Raw genomic sequence first — 24,274 nt, 5'->3', positions numbered from 1 at the left:
GGGCATACATTTAGCAACCCAAAAGTTCTGAGTTTGAATCTCACCACAGACAACTTTAGCATTTTAGCTAATTACAACTTTGCAACTACTTAGCATGCTAGCTAACCCTTCCCCTATCACTTTAAGATAACCCTTCCCTTAACCCTTTAACTTAAATCCTCATCTTAACCCTAACCCCTAGCCTAGCTAACTTTAGCCAGCTAGCTGACGCTAGCCAACTAACCACCTAGAATTCATTTTTGCAAATTTGTAACATATTGTACATTTAGAACATTCTTAATGTATTGTACTTTTTGTAAATTCGTACCATATAATACAATTGTAATTTGTAGCATATCATACGAAATGGGTGATGGACATCCACAAATTAATACATACCATACGAAACGTAACATATCATACTCAATGGAACATCTCGGCTTTCGAACAGAATAATAAAAAATGCTCTGAGACCAGGTTGTGATAAATTATAGATAAGCAAGTTATTCAATGTCTCAGGTGCAGAACATTGACTTTGGCAGGACGAACAGCCTCAGCCATATGCAGCACTAAGCGGAGGTAAGGGATATGTGGTGAGAAACAAGTACATTTTGTTAATGACCAACAAAGCGTTTAGCCTCCTGTTTACATCAGCACATTTAAAAGAATACCATCCCCCATGCTGTATTGCAATTCCAATAGACCATTTGATCTATTCAAATTATCCCGGCGCAGTGGTGACACTGTCCTCCTAAGAATCTGCGAAATGCATACCACCTCCTAACGCTGCCACACGCTGTCGCTGGCTGCCACTGCAAGGCATGCCAATTTCCTTTTTCAATACTGTCACCCAACCCAATCAGGCTACTCCTCTCATAATAAACCGTGTGCTCCTCTTCAATGACCGATGTTGCTTTCCCAGCGAAATGATGAGGAATAGAAGATAATCAAGCTCTTCCCCTAAAACTGCTGGATTACAGGATATTAAACGATAAAAAAGTTTTTAACTGAAAGGGATATCACACCTGCCAACGCTTACCGGATACCCTGGTACCTGGAATTCGCCGCCACGTAATTAGTTCGGACCGAAGTTTATTTTAGTGTGATGAAACGGATCTCCTATTTGACAGGGAAAGTCTGAAATATATTACAGGAAAAACATAAATGAAATAAGAAATAATTGATGTTCGTATAACAAGGATCTGTAGCCTAGTCTTCGAGGGAAAGGTGTATTCTCCCAAAAAAACAACAGTCCAGGTAAATGTAGGCTATGCCATTTTTATTTTCTCAAAAGGTAAGTTAGATTCACACAATTTTCAACCTGGTCTCAAAGCAAAACATATTATATTTGACTAAAATCCGTGCGACTCCATGTAGTATGATATTGTAGCGACCCAGGTTTATAAGCGCAGATATCTACTCTGCCAATTGAGCATGCTTTTATGGCACAGTTGATGACGCGCTGGGCTTGTTTCATTACAATATGTTACTTTACATTAGGTTACATTACATTGGTCATAGTGGTCATACAATATAATATGAATTGTAGGACGTATAGTATCCTACATCTTGAATATTTAGTATGATATATTATGTTCTACTGCTTTATATGCTACATTCAACTGCTTTGGTAGGGTATATAAAGCTTGACTGCTTTAGTATGATATATTTCATTTGACTGCTTTAGTATGATATGCTACATTAGGCTAGGGGTTATCTTAAAGAGTTAGGGTTAGCTACCATGCTAAGTAGTTGAAAAGTAGCTAAAAGTAGTAATTAGTTACAAAATGTATGATATGTTACGAATTCTAGCTAGGTGGTTAGGTGGCTAACGTTAGCTAGCTGGCTAAAGTTAGCTAGGCTAGGGATTAGGGATGCGTTTAGCAGTCAGTTTAAAGGGTTAAAGTAATGTGTTTATTGGTATGCGGTATCCCATTCCTTTAGAATATTGAATTGAAACATTGATTTGTCATATTTAGTTAATAAAAAAGATATTAATTTTTGTTCAGCTTTCCCTTTAAAATGTGACCTATAGTCTACAGTTATTTTAAGTTCACTTATTAAGACATAAAATATTGTAGGTAGTCAATATTTAGACTGTTGAAGAGCTGGGCTATATTTGAAGTAGTATGTCAGATGACAAAGCCAACACTGGCAGTCATTCCAACAATGCACGTTCCATCTCCCCATATGATAGGCGTGCTTGGAGAACCGGGTTTAGTTGGCCCAGATAGGTCTTCCCTAGGGACATGGTGGCCTTATTTCTAAAAGCCAATTTTATATTAGAGGAAAGTAATTGTATTGTAAAACTTGTTAAAATCAAAAGCTATTTTAATTGATTCCATTAACGACCTAAAAAATGGGTTTATTAAACCTCTTGTCACTTTCATGAGGCAGATGTTGGTCTAGTAGGCATATCCCTAGTTGGTTTGTGTGTGTGTGCATGTGCTGTCAATGTGAGTGTGTAATGAGTACCTTTCAGATAGCTTAACCTTGATGTCTTCATTATGATGAACAACTGTCTTTTTTTTCCTTCTTTTTTTAACCTTTATTTAAATAGAGGTCAGTTAAGAACAAATTCTTATTTTCAATGACGGCCTAGGAATGGTGGGTTAACTGCCTGTTCAGGGGCAGAATGACAGATTTGTACCTTGTCAGCTCGGGGGTTTGAACTTGCAACCTTCCGGTTACTAGTCCATTGCTCTCACCACTAGGCTACCCTGCCGCCATCAATACAACGGTTTCCTTTAACTCCATCAATTAGACCGTCTAAGATAGTACTCAAGTCAACTGTGATTGATTATTGGCACCCAGATATACCCCTCATCTGGTGTGCCAGTCAGTCCCTGAATCAGTCCTGCGCACCACTAAAGCAACAAGATAGCTTTACATATAGGAGGCAACTGTTGACATCTGGCCTTGACAAAGGTGATGTCACCATGCAAATGTAAGATGTTGTGTAACCTTAACCCCAGTGGTGGAATAAGATTTCCAACACCGTCCATATTACTGAAGCACTTCACTGAATGAAGAATGAAGACCACTCTCCACACACCATTACCACACCCAGAGAACAGCTATTAATAGTTTGACTATGTCTTTTTTACTGTTGCAGTTTTTTTTTGCACAGGACCTTCAAGTGGATCCGTGAACAGCCAGAATGAAATGGGAGAAGTTTAAGCCTCCAGAGCCAGATGATCCCATGTGCTGTTGTGAGTGTGACGTAGACCCACATGGATGCTGCTGTGACTGTGACGATCTGGATGAAGCTTGCAGCAGGTGAGAGGGGTGGAATGAGGAGGAGGATCATGGCAGGACTCAGCAGTCCACGTTCAGGTCTAACCCCCTGCCCTCTCTGTGTTCCCCTCTCTGTCATCCCTAACCTCATGTCTTTTCCAGGTGGCTAAAGGGGGAGCCTCAGAAACCTGACTGTGTGTTGCCTGTGTTTGGCGCAGTGATGGACCGGCTGAGGGTGAGACTGTTACCAGGGGACAGGCGGGTGGAGCTCTCCATGGTCCCAGCTCTAGTGTTGCTTCCTCTGCTATTGCGTCTGGCAGCCCTGCACTTCCTGTTGGGCTTGGTCATTCTAACAGCCCTGCCTGGCCTGGTGCTGTTGTACTACTACGCCACACACCGGAAGAAGGGCCGCACCCTCTTCTTCCTCAGCCTGGCGCTCTTCTCCCTAGCCTACATGTACTTCCTCTTTGTCACAGAGATCTTACCTCGTGGGGATGTAAGTCACCTGCAGCTTGTGACCGTGACAACGGGTGTGGTTCTCACTCTCATCTCCCTTGTGCGCACTAAGAGGGGGCCAGGCTTTGTGCAGCCTTCCCTAGCTGCCATACACAGCACCAATCAAAGCCAACTGCCTGACAAACACTCTGCCTCTCAGAATGAAGTGGACCAGTCGATGATGCCAGCATCCCCAGGCACACCAGTGGAACAGCAGACACAGTCCCTGACAGCGAAGGGGGGCACTTGTCCTCTGTGCAAAGTGGTGCGTCCCCCACGGGCGGGGCATTGCCGGATCTGCGGAGGCTGTGTCCAGCGCCTGGACCACCACTGTATCTGGTGGGTTTCATTAAATGTCTTTCTGTTGTGGAGGACGTGAGTATTATTATGCTATTATTTGTGCAACAACAGGATGACTTATAAAAAATAGCTTTCTGCAACAGGAAGGTGATCAAACCTTATCATATCTGCCTACATTTCCCTACTACAAAAACACACAATATTTTAATCTCTCAGACCCTCACACTTATATCCGCTCAACAATACTCTTCTACACATAATCATGATCTCACTAAGTGTCACACTGTCAGGCCAAGAAGACGTCACTAAAGCAGACCAGGCTGTAGAGACATGTGCAGGGCCCACAGGGGTTCACCCTTCAGCAGGGTGAGGCGACCTCAAACCAGGACAATCTGTTACTTATGGCATTTAGATAGATACACAACCAGATACACAACCAGACACAGAGTATGTGCTCATTACCTCACATTCATACTAATTGTGCTTTCACATGCTACCACAGCAGAAGTTGGTCATTTCAACTGAGGGTGTATTGTCTGTGTTGTGTCTGTCACTGCGGAGGCAGGATAAACAGCTGTGTCGGCAAGGCCAATCATCGCAACTTCCTGCTGACCCTGCTCCTCTTTCTGTTGACCTCTCTGTATGGGATCAGTCTGGTACTGCGGAGCGTGTGTCCCCGACAGAACCTACTCACCGCCCTGCTCTACTGCCCTGGTGTCTACAATCAGTACAGGTACACTACCGTACCTGGTATTTTGGTTAAAAATTGTACACGCAAACAAAATGACAATTTATTAGTTTATTTGTGATTCATTGAAACAAGCACCACTTCATTGCCTACTTTTAGGCACCAGGTACCCATTGGGCAAAAACTGGTTGAATCAACGTTGTTTCAACCAAAATGATTTGTGTCCAGTGGCTAGTTACCAACTGTTTTGAGTTACTTGAAATAAGTACTAAAAGATTTTGTTTAAAAAATATTTTAACTTAAACCAACTGAAATAGAACTGAAAGTGTTATGTTGTTTTCGAAGTGTAACTATGCGGATGTCTTTACAGCTCAGCCCTGTGCTTCACCTGTGCTTGGTACAGCAGTATTGTCACAGGAGGTCTGCTGCACCTGCTGATGCTGCAAATTATCAATATCAGCTACAATTTGACGGAGCGGGAGGCACAACTTGCTCTGCGGAAGAAAAATGGCCAGAGTCGCCTGCGTGGCCTCGTTGTCGACACAGGGGTCTACTCACGTGGCTTCTGGCAGAACTGGGCTGAATTCCTGACCATGGGAGAACCTGCAGATAGACACCCCTCTGCCCTCACTGACTTGGTTTAGCCTTGGCTTAACACCATGCCACTCTGCCCAACTAGTTCAACACTGCTGGGTTTCAACTAGAAACACCTTTCCTCTACCATGCTGGTGGGCTGTGTGAGCATCTCTGAACTTTCAACTGCCCTTGGGTCACGCAAACTTATTGCAACTCAGAGATGTTTGTTTTTAATCGTTAAATAGACCTCTATATTCCGAACACTTGGGTAGAGACAATAACAATGTTCCTCCAGGTGGTCATGGATACGACTATTAGTATTAGTTATAACATGGTGTAAATATAAAGGGCTGCTCTGCATATTTAATAAACTTTTAATAATTATTTGATTTAATACAGTTTTAACCTCTGACAAATATGTTAGATTTTCCAAAAGGATGTAAAGATTCTTAACCATGGCATACTAAATATCAATGGATGAATGGACACGCATGACTTAGAGAACATGTTTATGACACTGTAAACTACGCATTGACATTTAGCGTGCCTGACCATTAAAGTGACACAGGCGAAGATTACTTTAAAGGGAAGAAAGCTGTGACAGACATGAGCCTCCTCTCACCCACATACATAGTTCAATTTGATATTAAGTTTGCATGTACAGTAAATGTATTTTATTTCAACTATCCTGTTCACTGTAGAAGACTAAAACTCATTTTCCTTTGTCTTGTTTATCATGCCAATAAAGCATATCAAATCCAACTGATGAGAGTGAGAGACAATGCTGGTTAGGGGGCCAACCTTTACGCAAGTAGGCCAGGGCTTCTGGGTTTACTAAGAAAGTGGCTAGAGAGCTCAGGAGGCCTCATCTGTGGCATCACCGCAACAAACCTACAGAATGAGAGAACTTGGTTACTGTTGAAGATATGCACATGCTCTGTCCCTCTCATAAACTCAAATTCTTATTTGCTGGTGTGCCTTATGTTTCTTGGTTTTAAATCCTCCCCTTAATCTTCGGCGTTGAATCTGTCATTTCCTGTCAGTGAATATTGTTCAGAGACGTTCTCAATCACCCTCAACATTGATGTAGTTCAGATCACGAGTGTCATTATGAACAAGTCTCTGCTCGTCCACTTCTGGTCCACTGCACCAGTGGTCGTCCTGATCCTCTGCTCTGGTAAGAGACCGAAATTCCAACTTGAGAGACTCAGTGTTGATAAATGTGTTATAAGACATGTTGTGTAAGGGAATTCTCCCCCATGTGCACACAAGAGACCACAGGAAAACTTCTTTGATCAGAGGTTAGTTTGTTTAATAAGGATTGCAACCCGGAGTACACACTTACAGTAATTTGCAAGCGAGACACTCCGTTCTCAAGATGGTGTTTTCCTTTTTTATCCCCTACTATGGTTCATCCTGCCCAGGGTGATGTCCCTTAACTTTAATACCATAAACTCTGATCATTATCAGTTGCTAATACAAAGTTGTCTCTGCTAGGCAGAGTTCAGTTTATTGTGTTATTGGCAGTTAGTTTACCAATCCTTCTTCCTCTTATTGCTAAAATAGCATCAACAGGGACTCTTAGTTCCCTTCATCCAGCCGATACCGAAAAGTATAGTTTCAACACACAGGCATATGACTTTATACAGTTGACCTCTTCATGCACTTGCAATGTGTCTACCACTGATTCTTAATCTCAAGCAAAACATCATTGTAATTTTGTAGTCACACTATAATGTACAGATATGAAATTCCTTTTAGGTGTGATAAGTTTATATATATATATATATATATATTGTATATTCTGTTTCTATAGTGTATGAATATGCTTAAGTTTGTGAGCTAATTAGTATATTGGCTATAATTCCATAAGTGGGAGAGGACATAGAAATGAATAACAAATACCACTTAACGATGTAAACAAACTAAAGACTGGAAATCCAGTAGATTATCAACAGGGTCACTGTCCAACTGCAGTATGTACAGCAATTAGGAACAAACTCAAACAGAGCTGAAATAACAGGAACATTTTCAATATTCCACTTGAAAAAAAAAAATCTAATACAATTTTTCATGGGAAAAGAGAACAAAAAGTTAGTGTATGTCGATGTCAGATCCTTCCACACGATAAGATCATCCACAAATATTGTCATAACCTACAGCAGTCATTTAAACTCCACACATCCATCCCCCTCCAGGTTCTTTTGCAGACCGGGTTGAGAACTTCTGGTAACATCACGGCAAAGACTGGTTATGCTGTGACACGGTTCTGCGAGCTGTCTAGAGAAGGGGGGATTTACAGGTGAGATGGCCGTAGGATTCTGGTTTCTAACACAAACTACCCTGTTTTCGTGGAGAAGGATTATATCGACGATGCATGGATACACGTTAAGAGAGACACAGAAGGATGATGCTGGGCTGTACTGCTGTTCTCTCACAACCTTCCCGCTTGGGACTCTGAAGGAGCACCTTTATTTGGACACACAAACAGATACTTCCGCCAAGCTCCAAACCAGGCTAGCGTGCACTACACACCCTTTTCTGCTACGCCAAGTTGTTCTGACATAGAAGCATAGGAAGTCTCACGCTAACCTATACTCTCAGGTTCTAGATGGCACCTTTTGTTCTAAAAGGGTTCTTCGTCTGTCCCCATAGCAGAACCCGGTTTGGTTCCAGGTAGAACCCTTTCCACATAGGGTTCTACATGGAACCCAAGAGTTATACCTGGAACCAAAAAGGGTTCTATGGGTACAGCCGAAGAACACTTTTTTCTAAGAGTGTACACGTCAGCTATTTTAATACCGATTTCTAACGAGCTCTCTCGGTTTTGTCAGCCAGTGAACCTCTCATAATGACTGTCCATTGCGAGTGGGATTCTGGGAGTGCTGGGAGGGACCATAAGGACACCGGTGCTCTGTAAGATGAGACCCACAAATCTTACCCTAACAGCTCACTCACTTCATAGCTATATTTGAGCCTGGTGCAGAGGTCTTAAAATGAAAGTCTCCAATGCCCTCAGGTGGCTATAAATCGGGACTGCAGTGTAGCTTGGTGGTTTCGATTGACGCATCTTGTGATGCCAAGCTGCTATTGCAACCCCTTTTCCCCTCCAAGTGTTTAATGGGACGTTCCTATATTCACAGCGGTGTAGAAGACCAGCGCAGGACCCTGTGGACGTGGCAGTTCATCGAGGGGGGCTTCCACGAAACAACCCCTCCACCCTCTAGAAGAGCCAGGCCCATGCTCCACCACCACAGGGGAGTAACAGTGAGGAGGAGGACAGGGACATGGATTACTTCACGGTCACAGCGCTTCCCCTCTCCCAAATTACACCTAGTGCCTCCTCTGCCTAAGGGAAGAGAGAGAGAGAGAGAGAGAGAGAGAGAGAACTGCACTCTCATAAACACTGAATTAAATACAAACAGACATGCATTCATAAAGATACAATATATACACACTGACACAAAAGCAGTAACATTCACACACCTGACCTTTATTTGGTTTGGGACAACCATTTCAAAAATCAATCAATTACTATGAAATAAGACTAGCATTGTGTTGTCATTTCCAGTGTAGCATTTCCCCTACTCTGAAGTCATGATTTAATGGCTATGCTTTCTAAATCTCTTTTGTTCCAATAAGCAGAATTCAAAACACACAGAATGGCCCTGCAGCAATTTAAACACCTCACTGCTCTTCACGCTGGACCCAGTCACTGTATCCTCCAGCATAGTGACGAGCTCTAGGGGAGAAAGAAGAGAAGGAGATGAGCACATCGGTGTAGTTACAACTCATATGTATGGGCACGACGCTCAGATTATGATGCTAGCAGACAAAAAAAAAAGTGATTGTAAACGGTCGTCACCTGCTGAATCCCAGAGCCCACATTATGTCAAGTGCAGTAGCACTCCGTCTACCTCTCTGGCAGTAGACCACAATGCTGCTATCCTCCTTATGAGGGGCACGTACTCCAAACCTCTGTTTGAACTGGTCTGAGCTCAGTCTCAGAGCCTCCTGGAGTTCCCCAACTGTTAGTAGTAATAGAAGTATTTCACTTTATTGCCCCACAATGGGAAATTGGTTTAGAGCAGTTAAAAATAAAAGTACATGACAACATGAATCATAACAGAAAATAAATATGAAACAAACAAAACATGACAGAGAAAGTGTGCACAGTGCTGCTCTAGGAATGTTACAAACATGTCAAAATAAGTGGGCCGTTGTGTGTTACTCACGAGGGACATTGGTGGAGCCAGGAATATGTCCAGCCTCAAACTCATCTGGATTGCGGACGTCAAACAGTTGAATACTGCTGCTGGGAAACATAGTCTTCAACTGCTTGTACGACACCTCTGAATCTACACAAAACACATTCAGAATCAGACAGTCAGCCATATACACCGTGATGAACACCCGCTTTTTCCCCTCAGTGCAGCCTCAATTCGTCGGAACATGGACTCTACAAGGAGTCGAAAGCATTCCACAGGGATGCTAGCCCAGCACGTAAAATATTATATCTTGCCCATTCACCCTCTGAATGGCACACAATTCATCCCTGAATTTAAGGCTTTTAAAATCATTATTTAATTATTATTATTTATTTTTTACATTTAATCAGGTCTAAGCGGTGTCTAATTCTCTCACACACACAACCATTCAAAAGTTTGGGGTCCTTGTTTGAAAGAAAAGCACATTTTTTGTCCATTAAATGACATAAAATTGTTCAGAAATTCAGTGTAGACATTTATAAATGACTATTGTAGCTGGAAACGGCAGATTTTTAATGGAATATCTACATAGGCGTACAGAGGCCCATCATCAGCAACCATCACTCCTGTGTTCCAATGGCACGTTGTGTTAGCTAATCCAAGTTAATCATTTGAAAAGCCTAATTGATCATTAGAAAACCATTTTGCAATTATGTTAGCACAGCTGAAAACTGTTGTGCTGATTAAAGAAGCAATAAAACTGGCCTTTAAACCAGTTGAGTATCTGGAGCATCAGCATTTGTGGGTTTGTTAACAGGCTCAAATGGCAGGAAACAAAGACCTTTCTTCTGAAACTCAGTCATCTTGTTCTGAGAAATGAAGGCTATTCCATGCGAGAAATTGCCAAGAAATTGAAGATCTCTTACAATGCCGTTTTCTACTCCCTTCACAGAACAGTGTAAACTGGCTCTAGCCAGAATAGAAAGAGTGGGGGGCCCCGGTGCACAACTGAGCAAGAGGACAAGTACATTAGTGTTTAGTTTGATAAACAGACACCTCACAAGTCCTCAACTGGCAGCTTCCTGAAATAGTACACACAAAACACCAGTCTCAACAGTGAAGAGGCGACCCCGGGATGCTGGCCTTCTAGGCAGAGTTGCAAAGAAAAAGCCATATCTCAGACTGGCCAATAAAAATAAAACAGATTAAGATCTGCAAAAGAACACAGACACTGGACAGAGTAACTCTGCCTAGAAGGACAGCATCCCGGAGTCGCCTCTTCACTGTTGATGTTGAGACGGGTGTTTTGCGGGTGCTATTAAATGAAGCTGCCAGTTGAGGACTTGAATCAGCAATACAAAATTGGGTTTAATTATTTATTTACTAAATACCCAACTAATCACACATACACATATTTAAATCAGAACTTGATTACAAATTACGTCATAAAGGAAAACGTCCCTAGCGGGCGGAACAGATATGAAGGCTGGTTACACAAAAGAAAAAGGGGATGGGTTTGAGTGAAAGAACGGGAAGACTGAGGGACAAAGGGCGAAGCTGTGCTATCGTAAATACAGTATCTTATGCATTCTAACGACCCTGACAAAGTGAGTAACTTTCATTATTGAAGAATAAGTAAGGTCCTTTTAGTTAGTTAAAGTTTGTGCTGCTGCCATGTTCCTTAGTACAATTTCCTGTCAGATCTATTCTCAGTTTGATGCATTTCCGTTATTTATCCCTTTTGCAATTGTCAGTCATGCTTCTATGTTAACAAGTGTTTGTGTCTCACTCTTGTATTTCCCTAGTAAAACCACAACATTATCCTGCAAGCTTTTTCCATGTGCTCCTGTGTCTGCATGGAAAACACCAGTACTTGGATTCCCACATCCTGACTGATGCACCATGGCGGTAGAAACAGTCCTGAACTTAGCCTAGCCCATCCACCTAATACTGTCCACCTAATACTTTATCAGAGGGAGTCATAAGTAGAAACCCATGTGTCCTTTCCAAGGGGGTGTATTTGTGTACACATACATACAGAGAGGAGGAAGCAGTCATTGACCTCCATTACACAAGCTACTGGACTCTTTGGGACCAATACAAACACTTATTTTCCTTCTGTACATATTTTTTTACATATTTTTTTTAGTTTGAGTGGCAGCCTAAGGAACATGTTTCATAAATGTATAACGTACCTGAACCCCCCCCCCCCCCCCCCCCAAAAAAATACAACTTCCAGTCATTGTGCTCGTGCAAAACTCAGCAAAAAAAAAAGGAAACGTCCTCACTGTCAACAGTGTTTATTTTCAGCAAACTTAACATGTGCAAATATTTGATTCAACAACAGACAAACTGAACAAGTTCCACAGACATGTGACTAACAGAAATGGAATGGTGCATGTTCATTAATTGTTTATGGTTCATTGAACAAGCATGGGAAACAGTGTTTAAACACTTTACAATGAAGATCTGTGAAGTTACTTGGATTTTTACGAATTATCATTGAAAGACAGGGTCCTGAAAAAGAGACGTTTCTTTGCAACTGTCTCTGCGTGCATTTTGGAGAACTAGAAAATGGTATCCACACGTTCATCTGACAGAATAAATAAAAGTAAAACATTAATTCAGGGTGAGAACAAACAATTCACTAAATATGATATTTAATAAATATATAAAACTACATTAAAACTAATGGATGATGCATTAAAACTAAAGGATGATTTACCTAGGTGGGCAGAGACACAAGGGACCTCAAGATTTAACCAACCCTGTGAGCAGGTTTGGTGCTCTTATCTCTTTATACTTGAACAGAGAAATGAGATATCTTGGAAGCTTGTGCAGCTGGGCTTAGACAAAAAGGGGGAAAAAAAGGGAGAAACGAAGTGATATGGGAATTTGGAGAGGTCCAGCCGACTTCCTGACAACGGATGTAGTGAGGAGTATTAAACCTGTCACCTGTGATAAAGTGAAGGGCGCTATGGTACACAGCATCCAAGGGTTTTGAGAGTAAAGGCTTCTGCAATCTGATAAATGGTGTCACCATAATCAAAAGCTGGCAGGAATGTTGCCTGTACAACCTGCTGTTAGGGAGAGGCATGATCTATAAAATAAATCAACTGCCTTGCGCGCCCAGTCAGTATTTGGCCATGATTACTACAAGTTTAGATAGACGGCTAGACAAACTAACGATCAAAAACATGGTTAGCTACCATGGCTAATTGAGTGACTGTCAGAAGGCAGGTTTCAGTTGACCCTGGTTTATTAGACAAAAGTAGTGTCGCCAAAAATACATTTTGCAACGTGTGTAATGGAAACGACAGATCAACAATATTCTGATCTGTTCAATAGGGGTGGATTTTTTAATTTGTCTAACTTTCTTTATTACGTCAAATCATGATGGAAACAGTCTTTTTCGATTATCTTGACATTCAAGAATGGCGTCGCCTTGCTTTTTTTGGTTGGCTGGATGCAAGTTTCACCATCCAATTATTTCAGGTGGTCAATCATTGGTGTGATAGGTTGGCACATGAGAATTATTAGAATATGTCAAATATTATTCAATTATTGCAGTCTATCCATGCTGGCTTTCACGGGCTACCTGAGACATGAAACAGATTGGTGTGAGAGCATACAGGCTGTCGCCAAATGTATTAATGCACAATTTGCCTAAATGTGTAATGGAAACCCTTCAACTACCTTTTTTTTTTTTTTTTTAAATACAGTTTTTATTTTTTGGGGTGGGACATCATTACGTCCAGCTGTTTATCATCGACACAAAATTTAATTGTAATTTTTTTTAATTCAAACACTATTCAATGGACAAGTAAATGGAAACATATCTACTGACTGACATAAAAGAAACTGCAGATGCACAATCAACATTTTTTAAATTGCACCTGGTGTATTCTACCATTCTCCCTCAACAATAAGTGGAGACCCCAATTGGGGGCCCCCTAGCGGCCTGGATTGTGTGTGGTGCACTACATGACCAAAAGTATGTGGACACCTGCTCGTCAAACATCTCATTCCAAAATCATAGGGATTAATATGGAGTTGGTCCCCCCTTTGCTGCTACAGCCTCAACTCTTCTGGGAAGGCTTTCCACTAGATGTTGGAACATTGCTCCGGGAACTTGCTTCCATTCAGCCACAAGAGCATTATTGAGGTCAGGCACTGATGTTGGGCGATTAGGCCTGGCTCGCAGTCGGCGTTCCAATTCAAGCCTAAAGATGTTCGGTGGGGTTGAGGTCAGGGCTCTGCAGACCAGTCAAGTTCTTCCACAACAATCTCAACAAACCATTTCCTTATGGACCTTGCTTTGTGCATGGGGGCATTTTCATACTGAAACGGGAAAGGGCCTTTCCCAAAACTGATGCCACAAAGTTGGAAGCACATAATCTAGAATGTCATTGTATGCTGTAGTGTTAAGATTTCCCTTCACTGGAACTAAGGGGCCTAGCTCAAACCATTAAAAACCGCCTCCTACACCAAACTGTACAGTTGGCACTATGCATTGGGGCAGTTAGCGTTCCACTGCTCCAGTGTCCAATGACGACGAGCTTTACACCACTCCAGCCGACACTTGGCATTGCGCATGGTGATCTTATGCTTGTGTGCAGCTGCTCAGCCATGGAAACCCATGGCAGCTGAGACATTATTGGTCCTAGACGTTTCCACTTCACAATAAGAGCACTTAGAGTTGACCCAGGCAGCTCTAGCAGGGCAGAAATTTGACAAACTGACTTCTTGGAAAGGTGGCATCCTATGACGGTGCCACGTTGAAAGTCACGGAGGTCTTCAGTAAGACCATTCTACTGTCAATGTTTGACTTTGGAGATTGCATGGCTGTGTGCTCATTTTTAATACACCTGTCATCAACGGGTGTGATTGAAATAGCCACATCCACTCATTTGAAGTGGTGTCACACTTTTGTATACAGTGGGGCAAAAAAGTATTTAGTCAGCCACCAAGTGTGCAAGTTCTCCCACTTAAAAAGATGAGGCCTGTAATTTTCATCATAGGTACACTTCAACAATGACAGACAAAATGAGAAGAAAAAAAATCCAGAAAATCGCATTGTAGGATTTTTAATGAATTTATTTGCAAATTATGGTGGAAAAATAAGTATTTGGTCAATAACAAAAGTTTACCTCAATACTTTGTTATATACCCTTTGTTGGCAATGACAGAGGTCAAACGTTTTCTGTAAGTCTTCACAAGGTTGTTGGTATTTTGGCCCATTCCTCCATGCAGATCTCCTCTAGAGCAATGATGTTTTGGGGCTGTTGCTGGGCAACACGGACTTTCAACTCCCTCCAAAGATTTTCTATGGGGTTGAGATCTGGAGACTGGCTAGGCCACTCCAGGACCTTAAAATGCTTCTTACGAAGCCACTCCTTCGTTGCCCGGGCGGTGTGTTTGGGATCATTGTCATGCTGAAAGACCCAGCCACGTTTCATCTTCAATGCCCTTGCTGATGGAAGGAGGTTTTCACTCAAAATCTCACGATACATGGCCCCATTCATTCTTTCCTTTACATGGATCAGTCGTCCTGGTCCCTTTGCAGAAAAACAGCCCCAAAGCATGATGTTTCCACCCCCATGCTTCACAGTAGGTATGGTGTTCTTTGGATGCAACTCAGCATTCTTTGTCCTCCAAACACGATGAGTTGAGTTTTTACCAAAAAGTTATATTTTGGTTTCATCTGACCATATGACATTCTCCCAATCTTCTTCTGGATCATCCAAATGCTCTCTAGCAAAATTCAGACAGGCCTGGACATGTACTGGCTTAAGCAGGGGGATACATCTGGCACTGGAGGATTTGAGTCCCTGGCGGCATAGTGTGTTACTGATGGTAGGCTTTGTTACTTTGGTCCCAGCTCTCTGCAGGTCATTCACTAGGTCCCCCAGTGTGGTTCTGGGATTTTTGCTCACCGTTCTTGTGATCATTTTGACCACACGGGGTGAGATCTTGCGTGGAGCCCCAGATCGAGGGAGATTATCAGTGGTCTTGTATTTCTTCCATTTCCTAATAATTGCTCCCACAGTTGATTTCTTCAAACCAAGCTGCTTACCTATTGCAGATTCAGTCTTCCCAGCCTGGTGCAGGTCTACAATTTTGTTTCTGGTGTCCTTTGACAGCTCTTTGGTCTTGGCCATAGTGGAGTTTGGAGTGTGAGTGTTTGAGGTTGTGGACAGGTGTCTTTTATACTGATAACAAGTTCAAACAGGTGCCATTAATACAGGTAACGAGTGGAGGACAGAGGAGCCTCTTAAAGAAGAAGTTACAGGTCTGTGAGAGCCAGAAATCTTGCTTGTTTGTAGGTGAGCAAATACTTATTTTCCACCATAATTTGCAAATAAATTCATAAAAAAATCCTACAATGTAATTTTCTGGATTTTGTTTTCTAATTGTCTGTCATAGTTGAAGTGCACCTATGATGGAAATTACAGGCCTCTCATATTTTTAAGTGGGAGAACTTGCACAATTGGTGGCTGACTAAATACTTTTTTGCCCCACTGTATGTAGTGTACATGCGAAATTGTGCCCCCTCCCAAAAAAATCCAATAACATTTAGGTAGTGGTGAAATCTTGAGTTTATGTCACTCTGTTGGCGTTCACTTTATCAAAAATGACTGAGCACTTATTGACCTCCATTACCCACTCCATTACTGACTCTTTGGAACTCATACAAATAGACTTGTCTACAACTATGCACACTTTTCAATTTAATACATTTAGTGAATTGTTGGCTAATTTGTATCGGTATAGTGTCCCAGATACCCTGGCTAGAAAAGTGCATTGCATATTTGAAAATCGACAATATGCACAGTACTAGTTAGAATGCCTTAGACGTTGCACCTGTTACGAGTCAAGAAATAGCCTACCTGTGATCGGTGGTTCCTTGTAGTAGACTGCCTCAGGTTTCACATCACACAATCGGTCGGGCGTGCCACCACAGTGCGTCTCCTCTGCCACGACCACCACCGACAGCGCGCATAGCACGAGAAGCATCTTTGAACGTCGCTTGAAACAATGTCCAGAGTTATTAGTCTACGTGTCTAAGTGCATGCTTTCCCTCTATGTAGGCTATCTCCCCGCCCTGCAAGTGTCATTGGTGACTCAAACTGTTCAACATTTAAAGCTGTTAAAGAGCGACATCATTTCAAATAATTTTATCACTGGCTGTGTCTTGCCCTTGTCCAGCCCAATGACTTTATATACAAAAAAAGTCAAATCTACGTAAGTAAGAAAGCCTATTAAATAAAACGGAAGTGAAGTCACATTCAACCTAAAGTTAGACATGCTCTGGTACTTTGGCGACTAAGAAAGTATTTTTTAAACCTCCCGCTTTGCGCTGGATGTGTCTATGTGTTGTTCATAAAAGCATAATATATGAGCAGAATTATTGTTTTACCACAATTAGCCACTAAATCCCTAGTTTGAAAGCAACAGTTTTCTTGAAGCTGAGCCATGACTTTTTCGGCACATGGGCCAGATCGCTTGCAATTAGATTGACAGCTAGCAAGAAGCCTGCCGAGCGTTATCCAATGAGGTTGCAGGGCAGGCCCAACGGCTCAGCAGACACAGCAGAGAGAGCGAGATGACGAGAGAGAGCAATGGCGTGAGGCACATACACTACATGACCAAAAGAATGTGGACACCTGCTCTTCGAACATCTCATCCCAAAATCATGGGCATTAATATGGAGTTTGTCCTTAGGCTTGTCTCGCAGTCGTCGTTCTAATTCATCCCAAAGGTGTTCGATGGGGTTGAGGTCAGGGCTCTGTGCAGGCCAGTCAAGTTCTTCCACACCGATCTTGACAAACCATTTCTGTATGGACCTCAATTTGTGTGGGGGGCATTGACTAGCACAGGACTAGTACAGGACTCGAAAAGGCCCAGTGCACTACTTTTGTGATATTTTTTAAACTATATGTATTTGAGTGTTTACCAGTATTTGTAACTTGAGTCTGATAATTATCTCTTCAAAACAGTTAATTTGATAATACTTGTGGAATATAAAAGTACTTGTTTGATATATGTTTTCCAGTTTCTTGAAATACTTTGCAAATGCAACGTATTTCTATATGAAAACTGAAATGGTCTTTTCATTCCTTTTTAGTAGACACTCTTATCCAGAGCAATTTACAGTAGTGAGTGCATATTTTTTCATACTGGTCCCCCCCTTGGGAATCAAACCTACAACCCTAGCATTGCAAGCGCCATGCTCTACCAACTGAGCCACATCATCACAAACCACTTGATGTCTCAATGTACTCAGTTACTGTATTGTGCGTTGTTTTTCTTCATGGTGATAGAAAGTCTGCAGGTACAAACCTCGATGACCAGCCTATGTACAATACAGTAATGTACATTTACATTAAGTAGTTTGTATGGATAGTAAATTAATACTGCACAAAAAGTGGTTGTTTTCCATGTTATTTGATCAAGAAAAATATTTAATTTGATGTGGATGTTTTGTGTCTTTTCCCATAACTTTGCACATTTTTATGTAAATGTTTGAGGACAGGATTTAGTTATTTCTGGATTCCATTCTAATGACAAGAAAGGGACAGGGCAACAACTCTTACAATTCCAACTATTGAATCCTGCAAGATACTGTTCTTAATTATACAAGTACCCTTTTGCCAAAGCAGAGATGCTGATTTTGTAAATGTTTTTGCCTGTGCTACAGAGGTCTATATTGGTCAGCTAATACTAGTAAAGGCCCAGTGCACTACTTTTGTGAAAAAATATTATTTTAGCACCCCTACTTCCTGCAGCCTCGGTTCCCATCACTATGAGTCATTATGCTCAGTGCCCCGGGGTACTGGGGGTGGAGTGGTGCACTCGTGACGGAACCACTTCCTGTAGCCTGAACTATTCCAAGGTTGAAGGGGGTTTTCAATTTTTTAGACATCAACAAAAGAGCACCTTTCTGGTTATATACCCTCAATGACAAAATATATGATTTAAACATGTATTGGCTACAAATGTTAAAGATTGGTTAAGTACCCTATGTTTTTTTGTGTTGATCATAGGCTTTATAGAGCAGCCGTTTCTCCACTTATAATGGTACCTTAAAAAAAAAAAAATTGGCTCAAGTCATGTGATCATGACAATATAAACATTAATTTGCGTAATCTTTAGTAGGTATTTTAAGCTGTAACTAACCAACTTCAACTATTCATGATGATGTGTGGCGCTGTTTCCCAGGTGAGCGATGCCACGCCCAAAGTGCAGCAAATATGCGATAAGGTGAGCATAATTACTTCATTTAGCCTGCATAGTCTAGCTGTCCAACTGAATATACTCTTCTTTCAACATAGAACACTCATGCAAGCTTGATGAAGTGGTAATCATCAACCTTGACGGTTATTGAATAATTACCTTGACAGTGTTATTCCATTCCAAACCTATAGGACTCAAGGTGTGCGTGCGCACAGGCTACATAGCATACATTTGGAACGCTGCCCGATTTGTCTTTTACATGTTTCTAGATGAAGCCACATGCAGAGAAGAAAGCTGGGAAAGAAGTTTGATGTTTTCACCACCAAAACATTCACAACCCAAGTTGTTGCTGGGACCAACTTCTTCATTAAAGTGAGATTGTGTATTTTAAAGTCGTTTTCTTTCTACTTTCTAGCCTATGTTTAGAAAAAATAAATGTCTCGGTTCCATTACAGCTTTGTTTCCCAAACTCGGTGCACGTTTTGTTTTTTGCCCAAACACTATACAGCTGATTAAAATAATGAACTAATCATAAAGTTTAAATCATAAAACAAAACGTGTACCGAGTTTGGGGAAACCCTGAACTCCAGGGGGGAGTCATTTTGTTTTTGAGCACTGTGAGAGCTGTGACTCCCTGCCACACCCCCTGTATGGGTTTCGAAGCATTGACTCTGCGTCACAAATGTATAGGGCGTGAACATTTACTGTACGAGATTTGTAAACACTAAATTGGTCATTACTCAGTACGTATGAGCCTTGAGAGTCCCGTCTCTCTATCACCTATGCGTCACTCATCGGGCCCTAATCCTTCCCTCTCTCATAGGTCCATGTTGGTGGAGATGAATTTATGCACCTGCGCGTCCATAAAACACTACCCCACGCTGGCGGGAAACTGGAGCTGCATAGAGTACAGACTCCAAAAACTCACAATGACCCTATTGGTTTCTTCTGAATACCTGTAACTCCCTGCAGAGGATGCCATCCCCATAATCCAGCCAACAGCCTCCATGCCTGCTCTGGATCATGTGTACCCTTGTTTTTATGCTCACCTGTATTGTACTATACTGTATTGTATACTTACATTGGTAAAGGTCTGTCTTTACTAAAGGCCATTGGCGCCTTTTGACTAAATGTATTTGGACTACAATGTAAATAAACATTTGGCAGCTGACTTTTCTTTTTCTAAAACAAAAAAACACTCAGCGAAGTGCTTATTCTTTCATTTCTGTGTTTTGGAGGTTTGGAGGTTTTGAAATTTCTCTATCACAGCAATTACTATACACCTATTCCATAATCCCTAGTAGTGACTGACATGTTTCTCATGATTGCGTGGTACCACATCAGGTAGGGATTATGTCAGTTAAATAGATCAAAACAGACACACATGCAATGACTTTGAGTTGGTTCTGGACATCAAAATATAATTCTGGCAACAGGAAAGGGGAGTGTCAATTGTGGTGTGCAGTCTTCCTTTTCTTTTTGCAGAAAGCATTTTCCCTCAATTGGGTGTCTGCTGTATGCAACCCAAATGAGGGCCCCACCCATTGTAAGAGGTGATTACAACCTGTAATGACAGCATATGATTGGCTGATGGCTGCTTTAACCTGTGATTACCATATTTCACCAAAACACACAAAGCTGAAAACTGATAGTTATCCCTCTGTCTTTGGAGGTTTGATGAGGGGAATAAAAAGTGGAGGTGGAGGGGAGGAAAAAAGGAACAGAACTGCAATATAAGTCACCAGAATAAGACGGGAGGTATGCAAAGTATCACAGCACTAGGATGAAGTCATTGCTGATCGTGGTGCTTGTGGTGGTGTGTCTGTTGCTGACTGAATCTGGTGAGTATGACATAACTCGACACACAGGACATAGTCTTGTGATTATGATAACAGTGTTACAGGGTAGGCTACAGGAGAACCTTGAGTGACTGACTCAGTTGACCGGACCTCCCTGTTTTATATTTTTAGATGGAAAACGTAAAACCAAGAAAAATAGGATCTCATTACCCAGAGGAGTGAAGAAGATTCAAGAGGCCCTGGGTGAGTCATATGTTATAATTTTACTTGTCCTCTTCCTCTCTGTTTCTCTCCTCTCCACCAATGTCTTTTCTGGTTGATTCCTTGCATGTGACACTGTGTGGCGATTGTAACTTTAAGTGTTTAATACTGTAAGTGTTGTGGCCATTCGTTCACGAGGTGGTTGGCTGTGTCTGTTGCAGACCCTAATCGAATTGTAAATACTTTGAAATGGAAAACTAGATCCAAAGATCTGGGTAAGTACAACACATAATATTTGTTTCTGTGCCCAAACCAGCGATCAACAGGATGAGTTCATATTTCCCTAACCAATCATTAAAGACTCATTAAAGACTCCACACATCTATTACACACTCATTCATATTTAGTCTGTACTATTCCAGCTTCTAGGCCACTTCAATTCTAGGATTAAACACATTTTTTGTACTATTTCTTATTTAGCTAAAGTAACAGAGGATGCCATTGTAAATGAACATTTGAGATGTAAGTAAAAAATAATATTGTTGCGTGCATATAATGATTACTCTGCATTATGAATACAATATTTATTCAGATATTTTGGACAAAACTGATGGTATTTATTTTGTGTTTGTTCTAGTGACGACCCAAGGTGAGTTGTGATCATGGAAGTGATGATGCCATTGCTCAGGTGTTCACATGGTTGACTGTGTAGTTACTGTGTTGTCATTTCCTTCCCCTCAGTGATGAACTGGCTTCATAAAGTGGTTGACGTTGGTGAGCAATAGCTGTCTGTCTGTCTGTCTGTCTGTCTGTCTGGCTGGCTGGCTGGCTGGCTGGCTGTCCGGCATCTATCCGTGATTAACACAATGATTTCTGATTTGACTTCTCAATTTAGGAAAAGGCATTGCTAACGGTGTCTGCAAGACAGGTGAGCGTGGTACAATTAAGAAGAACTGTATGAAAACAAAATAAACCTACTGTCAACTACACATCTTGTCCATTCTATATGAACACCTTAGAGTGGGGGATTGTCTGTTTCCCTCATTCTGCTTCCCTCCTGTCCTTTACCCTCACAGTCAGCTATGTATGAGGGACTTGAAGCTAGACTTGACAGTAATGGTGAGTACCAAAGACTATATGAGTGAGTAGCCTCCTATTTAGTGCAACTTGTGTAATCGATGTTCTACCTTCTATCATCTAATCCAATCATACATAGACTTGTACTCTCTCGTCTGTCCTCTCTCCACTTCAAGAACACAGTGTCAATACTGTGGATGGACAGCAGAGGTCACCTTCCTCATGAAATCTTCTACGGGACAGCTGAGGAGCAAAGCTTGTGTGAATAGACTTGCCGCAACACGTCTTGAAACTTCCCCAGTTCAATCCACAAGCTGAATCTGCCATCTGTCAGAATGAACATAGAGACATCTTGATAACTGTTTTCTTGCTCATAGTACATACCAGTTAATCTATACCATAACACAGTAATACCTAAACTTGCATGCATGGTTGTTCAGCCAGTAGACTACAATCGTTTGTGGTTTTATTTTTTGGAATGAAGTGAATTACATTTTTTGTTCAATGAAATAATGTTCCGATAAACTATTTTAGCCGCTCAATCATGGTTTGATTGTAATTTACACACCTGAAGTAAGCACACAAATATTGTCGCGACATGCTGAGAACATTTCTTGGTTTGATTTCTTAGTATTGAATTGAATATGTTTCAAGACCACTGTTTCAACTGGTAAGATACAGTATGTGAGCTGTAGGTGTGTCTGTGACATAAAGACTTGCCCACACTTGTTTCAGGTGTTGCATAACAGTATGCCTATCGCCTCCAACTGCCAAAAGAGTGGAAAATTACCAACTGGCAAACAGTTTCTTAGGACTTATGTAAGGATTACTTGCATGAAACAGTATAATATTTAAAGGGATATACCACTCAAAAGGTATGTGGAAAATCATGGTAGGTTATATTTTTAGTTGACTATACCTTTAAAATTGTGTTGAACTGAGATGACATGAAGTGTTGACCTGATATGATATGATTACAAGCAAGGGTTTACACGGATAGTTATATTTTACATTAACCAGCCCCCCACCCACACACACAAACACACAAAGCGAGATGCAGGGATCGTGTGTTAGGTGGAGCTCTGTTTACTATCTAAAGTGCTGACAGTTAGATTTGATTCACTAGTTCCTGCCCACTGTCTGTCTTTTTATGCTCCTGTTATTATATTTTCTAAATTGATGGGCTGATCCTTACAAGAGCTTTCAGCCCACTTCACATGCACAAACATATTACATATAGTACCAGTCAAACATTTGGACACACCTGCTCATTCCAGTGTTTTTCATTATTTGTACTATTTTCTACAGTGTAGAATAATAGTGAAGACATCAAAACTATTAAATAACACATATGGAATCATGTAGTAACCAAAAAAGTGTCCAAATATTTTTGTTTTGTTTGAGAGTCTTCAAAGTAGCCACCCTTTGCCTTGATGACAGCTTTGCACACTCTTGGCATTCTCTCATCCAGCTAGTGACACTGCCAATGATTTACTTAGAATTCAAGGCACACTTAATCAGCATGGCTACCACCATTCTGTATGGATACACCATCCAATCTGGTTTGTGCTTAGTGAAACGATCATTTGTTTTTCAACAGGTCAATGACCCAAAACACACCTCCAGGCTGTGTAAGGGCAATTTGACCAAGAAGGAGAGTGATGGAGTGCTGCATCAGATGACCTGGCCTCCACAATCACCCAACCTCAACCCAATTGAGATGGTTTGGGATGAGTTGGACCACAGATTGAAGGAAAAGCAGCCAATAAATGCTCAGCATATGTGGGAACTCCTTCAAAACGGTTGGAAAAGCATTCCAGGTAAAGCTAGTTGAAAGAATGTCAAGAGTGTGCAAAGCTTTCATCAAGGCAAACGGTGGCTACTTTGAAGAATCTAAAATATAACATATATCTTGATTTGTTTAACACTTGTTTGGTTACTACATGATTCTTTCTATATGTGTTATTTCATTGTTTTGATGTCTTCACTATTGTTCTACAATGTAGAAAATAGTAAAAATAAAGAAAAACCCTTGAATGAGTAGATGTGTCCAAACTTTTGACTGGTACTGTACACACTCATAGCATGCAGACAATCACCAAGACAATTCATTGTATGTTTTCTAATGTTATCTCAATTTATTTGAGATTAAATGTGTATTATGCACTTGCATTTTGAAGAATGCTCTCATCATCTCAAAATTCAGTTCATGATGTCCCTTTTTGTGGATAAGTTCACTTCCAGTGTTCTACAGAGGGAGGAGTGACCCCATAAGCCCCATCTCCATAGGTACTGTATAACTAGTGTGTGTGTGTGTGTGTGTGTGTGTGTGTGTGTGTCTAAGGGGCGGGGGATAGATATGGTAGCAAGTAGCAGCTTGTGTGTATGGGGGGGGGGGGGGGGTGTTTATGTAAACTCATGCTCTACAGTATATATAGGAGTGAGAGGTAGCTAAGAAAAGCAGATCTCCTGTTTTG

At 41.3% G+C, this 24,274-nt stretch overlaps 2 protein-coding genes and 1 pseudogene across 2 annotated transcripts; 2 read left to right on the top strand and 1 right to left on the bottom strand.

The window, feature by feature from the left end:
* The first annotated feature begins 1,084 nt into the window (after positions 1–1,084).
* On the top strand, positions 1,085–6,238 carry LOC139418615 (palmitoyltransferase ZDHHC23-A-like). Its single transcript, XM_071168217.1, has 5 exons — positions 1,085–1,236; positions 3,110–3,258; positions 3,379–4,050; positions 4,577–4,744; positions 5,070–6,238. Exons 2-5 carry the CDS (start codon positions 3,140–3,142, stop codon positions 5,341–5,343), a joined length of 1,233 nt encoding a protein of 410 aa, XP_071024318.1. The 5' UTR covers positions 1,085–1,236; positions 3,110–3,139; the 3' UTR covers positions 5,344–6,238.
* Positions 6,239–8,747: 2,509 nt separating this feature from the next.
* LOC139419592 (thiosulfate:glutathione sulfurtransferase) lies at positions 8,748–16,993 on the bottom strand. Its single transcript, XM_071169565.1, has 4 exons — positions 16,374–16,993; positions 9,511–9,633; positions 9,141–9,303; positions 8,748–9,017 (listed from the first exon to the last, which is right to left on the bottom strand). The coding sequence occupies exons 1-4, from the start codon at positions 16,498–16,500 to the stop codon at positions 8,963–8,965; spliced, it is 468 nt and encodes a 155-aa protein (XP_071025666.1). The 5' UTR covers positions 16,501–16,993; the 3' UTR covers positions 8,748–8,962.
* Positions 16,994–18,669: 1,676 nt separating this feature from the next.
* LOC139418619 (cystatin-B-like) lies at positions 18,670–19,882 on the top strand (annotated as a pseudogene).
* The last annotated feature ends 4,392 nt before the right edge of the window (positions 19,883–24,274 follow it).

Source organism: Oncorhynchus clarkii, chromosome 10 (assembly GCF_045791955.1).
Source record: "Oncorhynchus clarkii lewisi isolate Uvic-CL-2024 chromosome 10, UVic_Ocla_1.0, whole genome shotgun sequence".
NCBI classification, from domain to species: Eukaryota; Metazoa; Chordata; class Actinopteri; order Salmoniformes; family Salmonidae; genus Oncorhynchus; species Oncorhynchus clarkii.
Note: the sequence above shows the minus strand (reverse complement) of the source record. Positions and strands in the feature narration are given on the sequence as shown.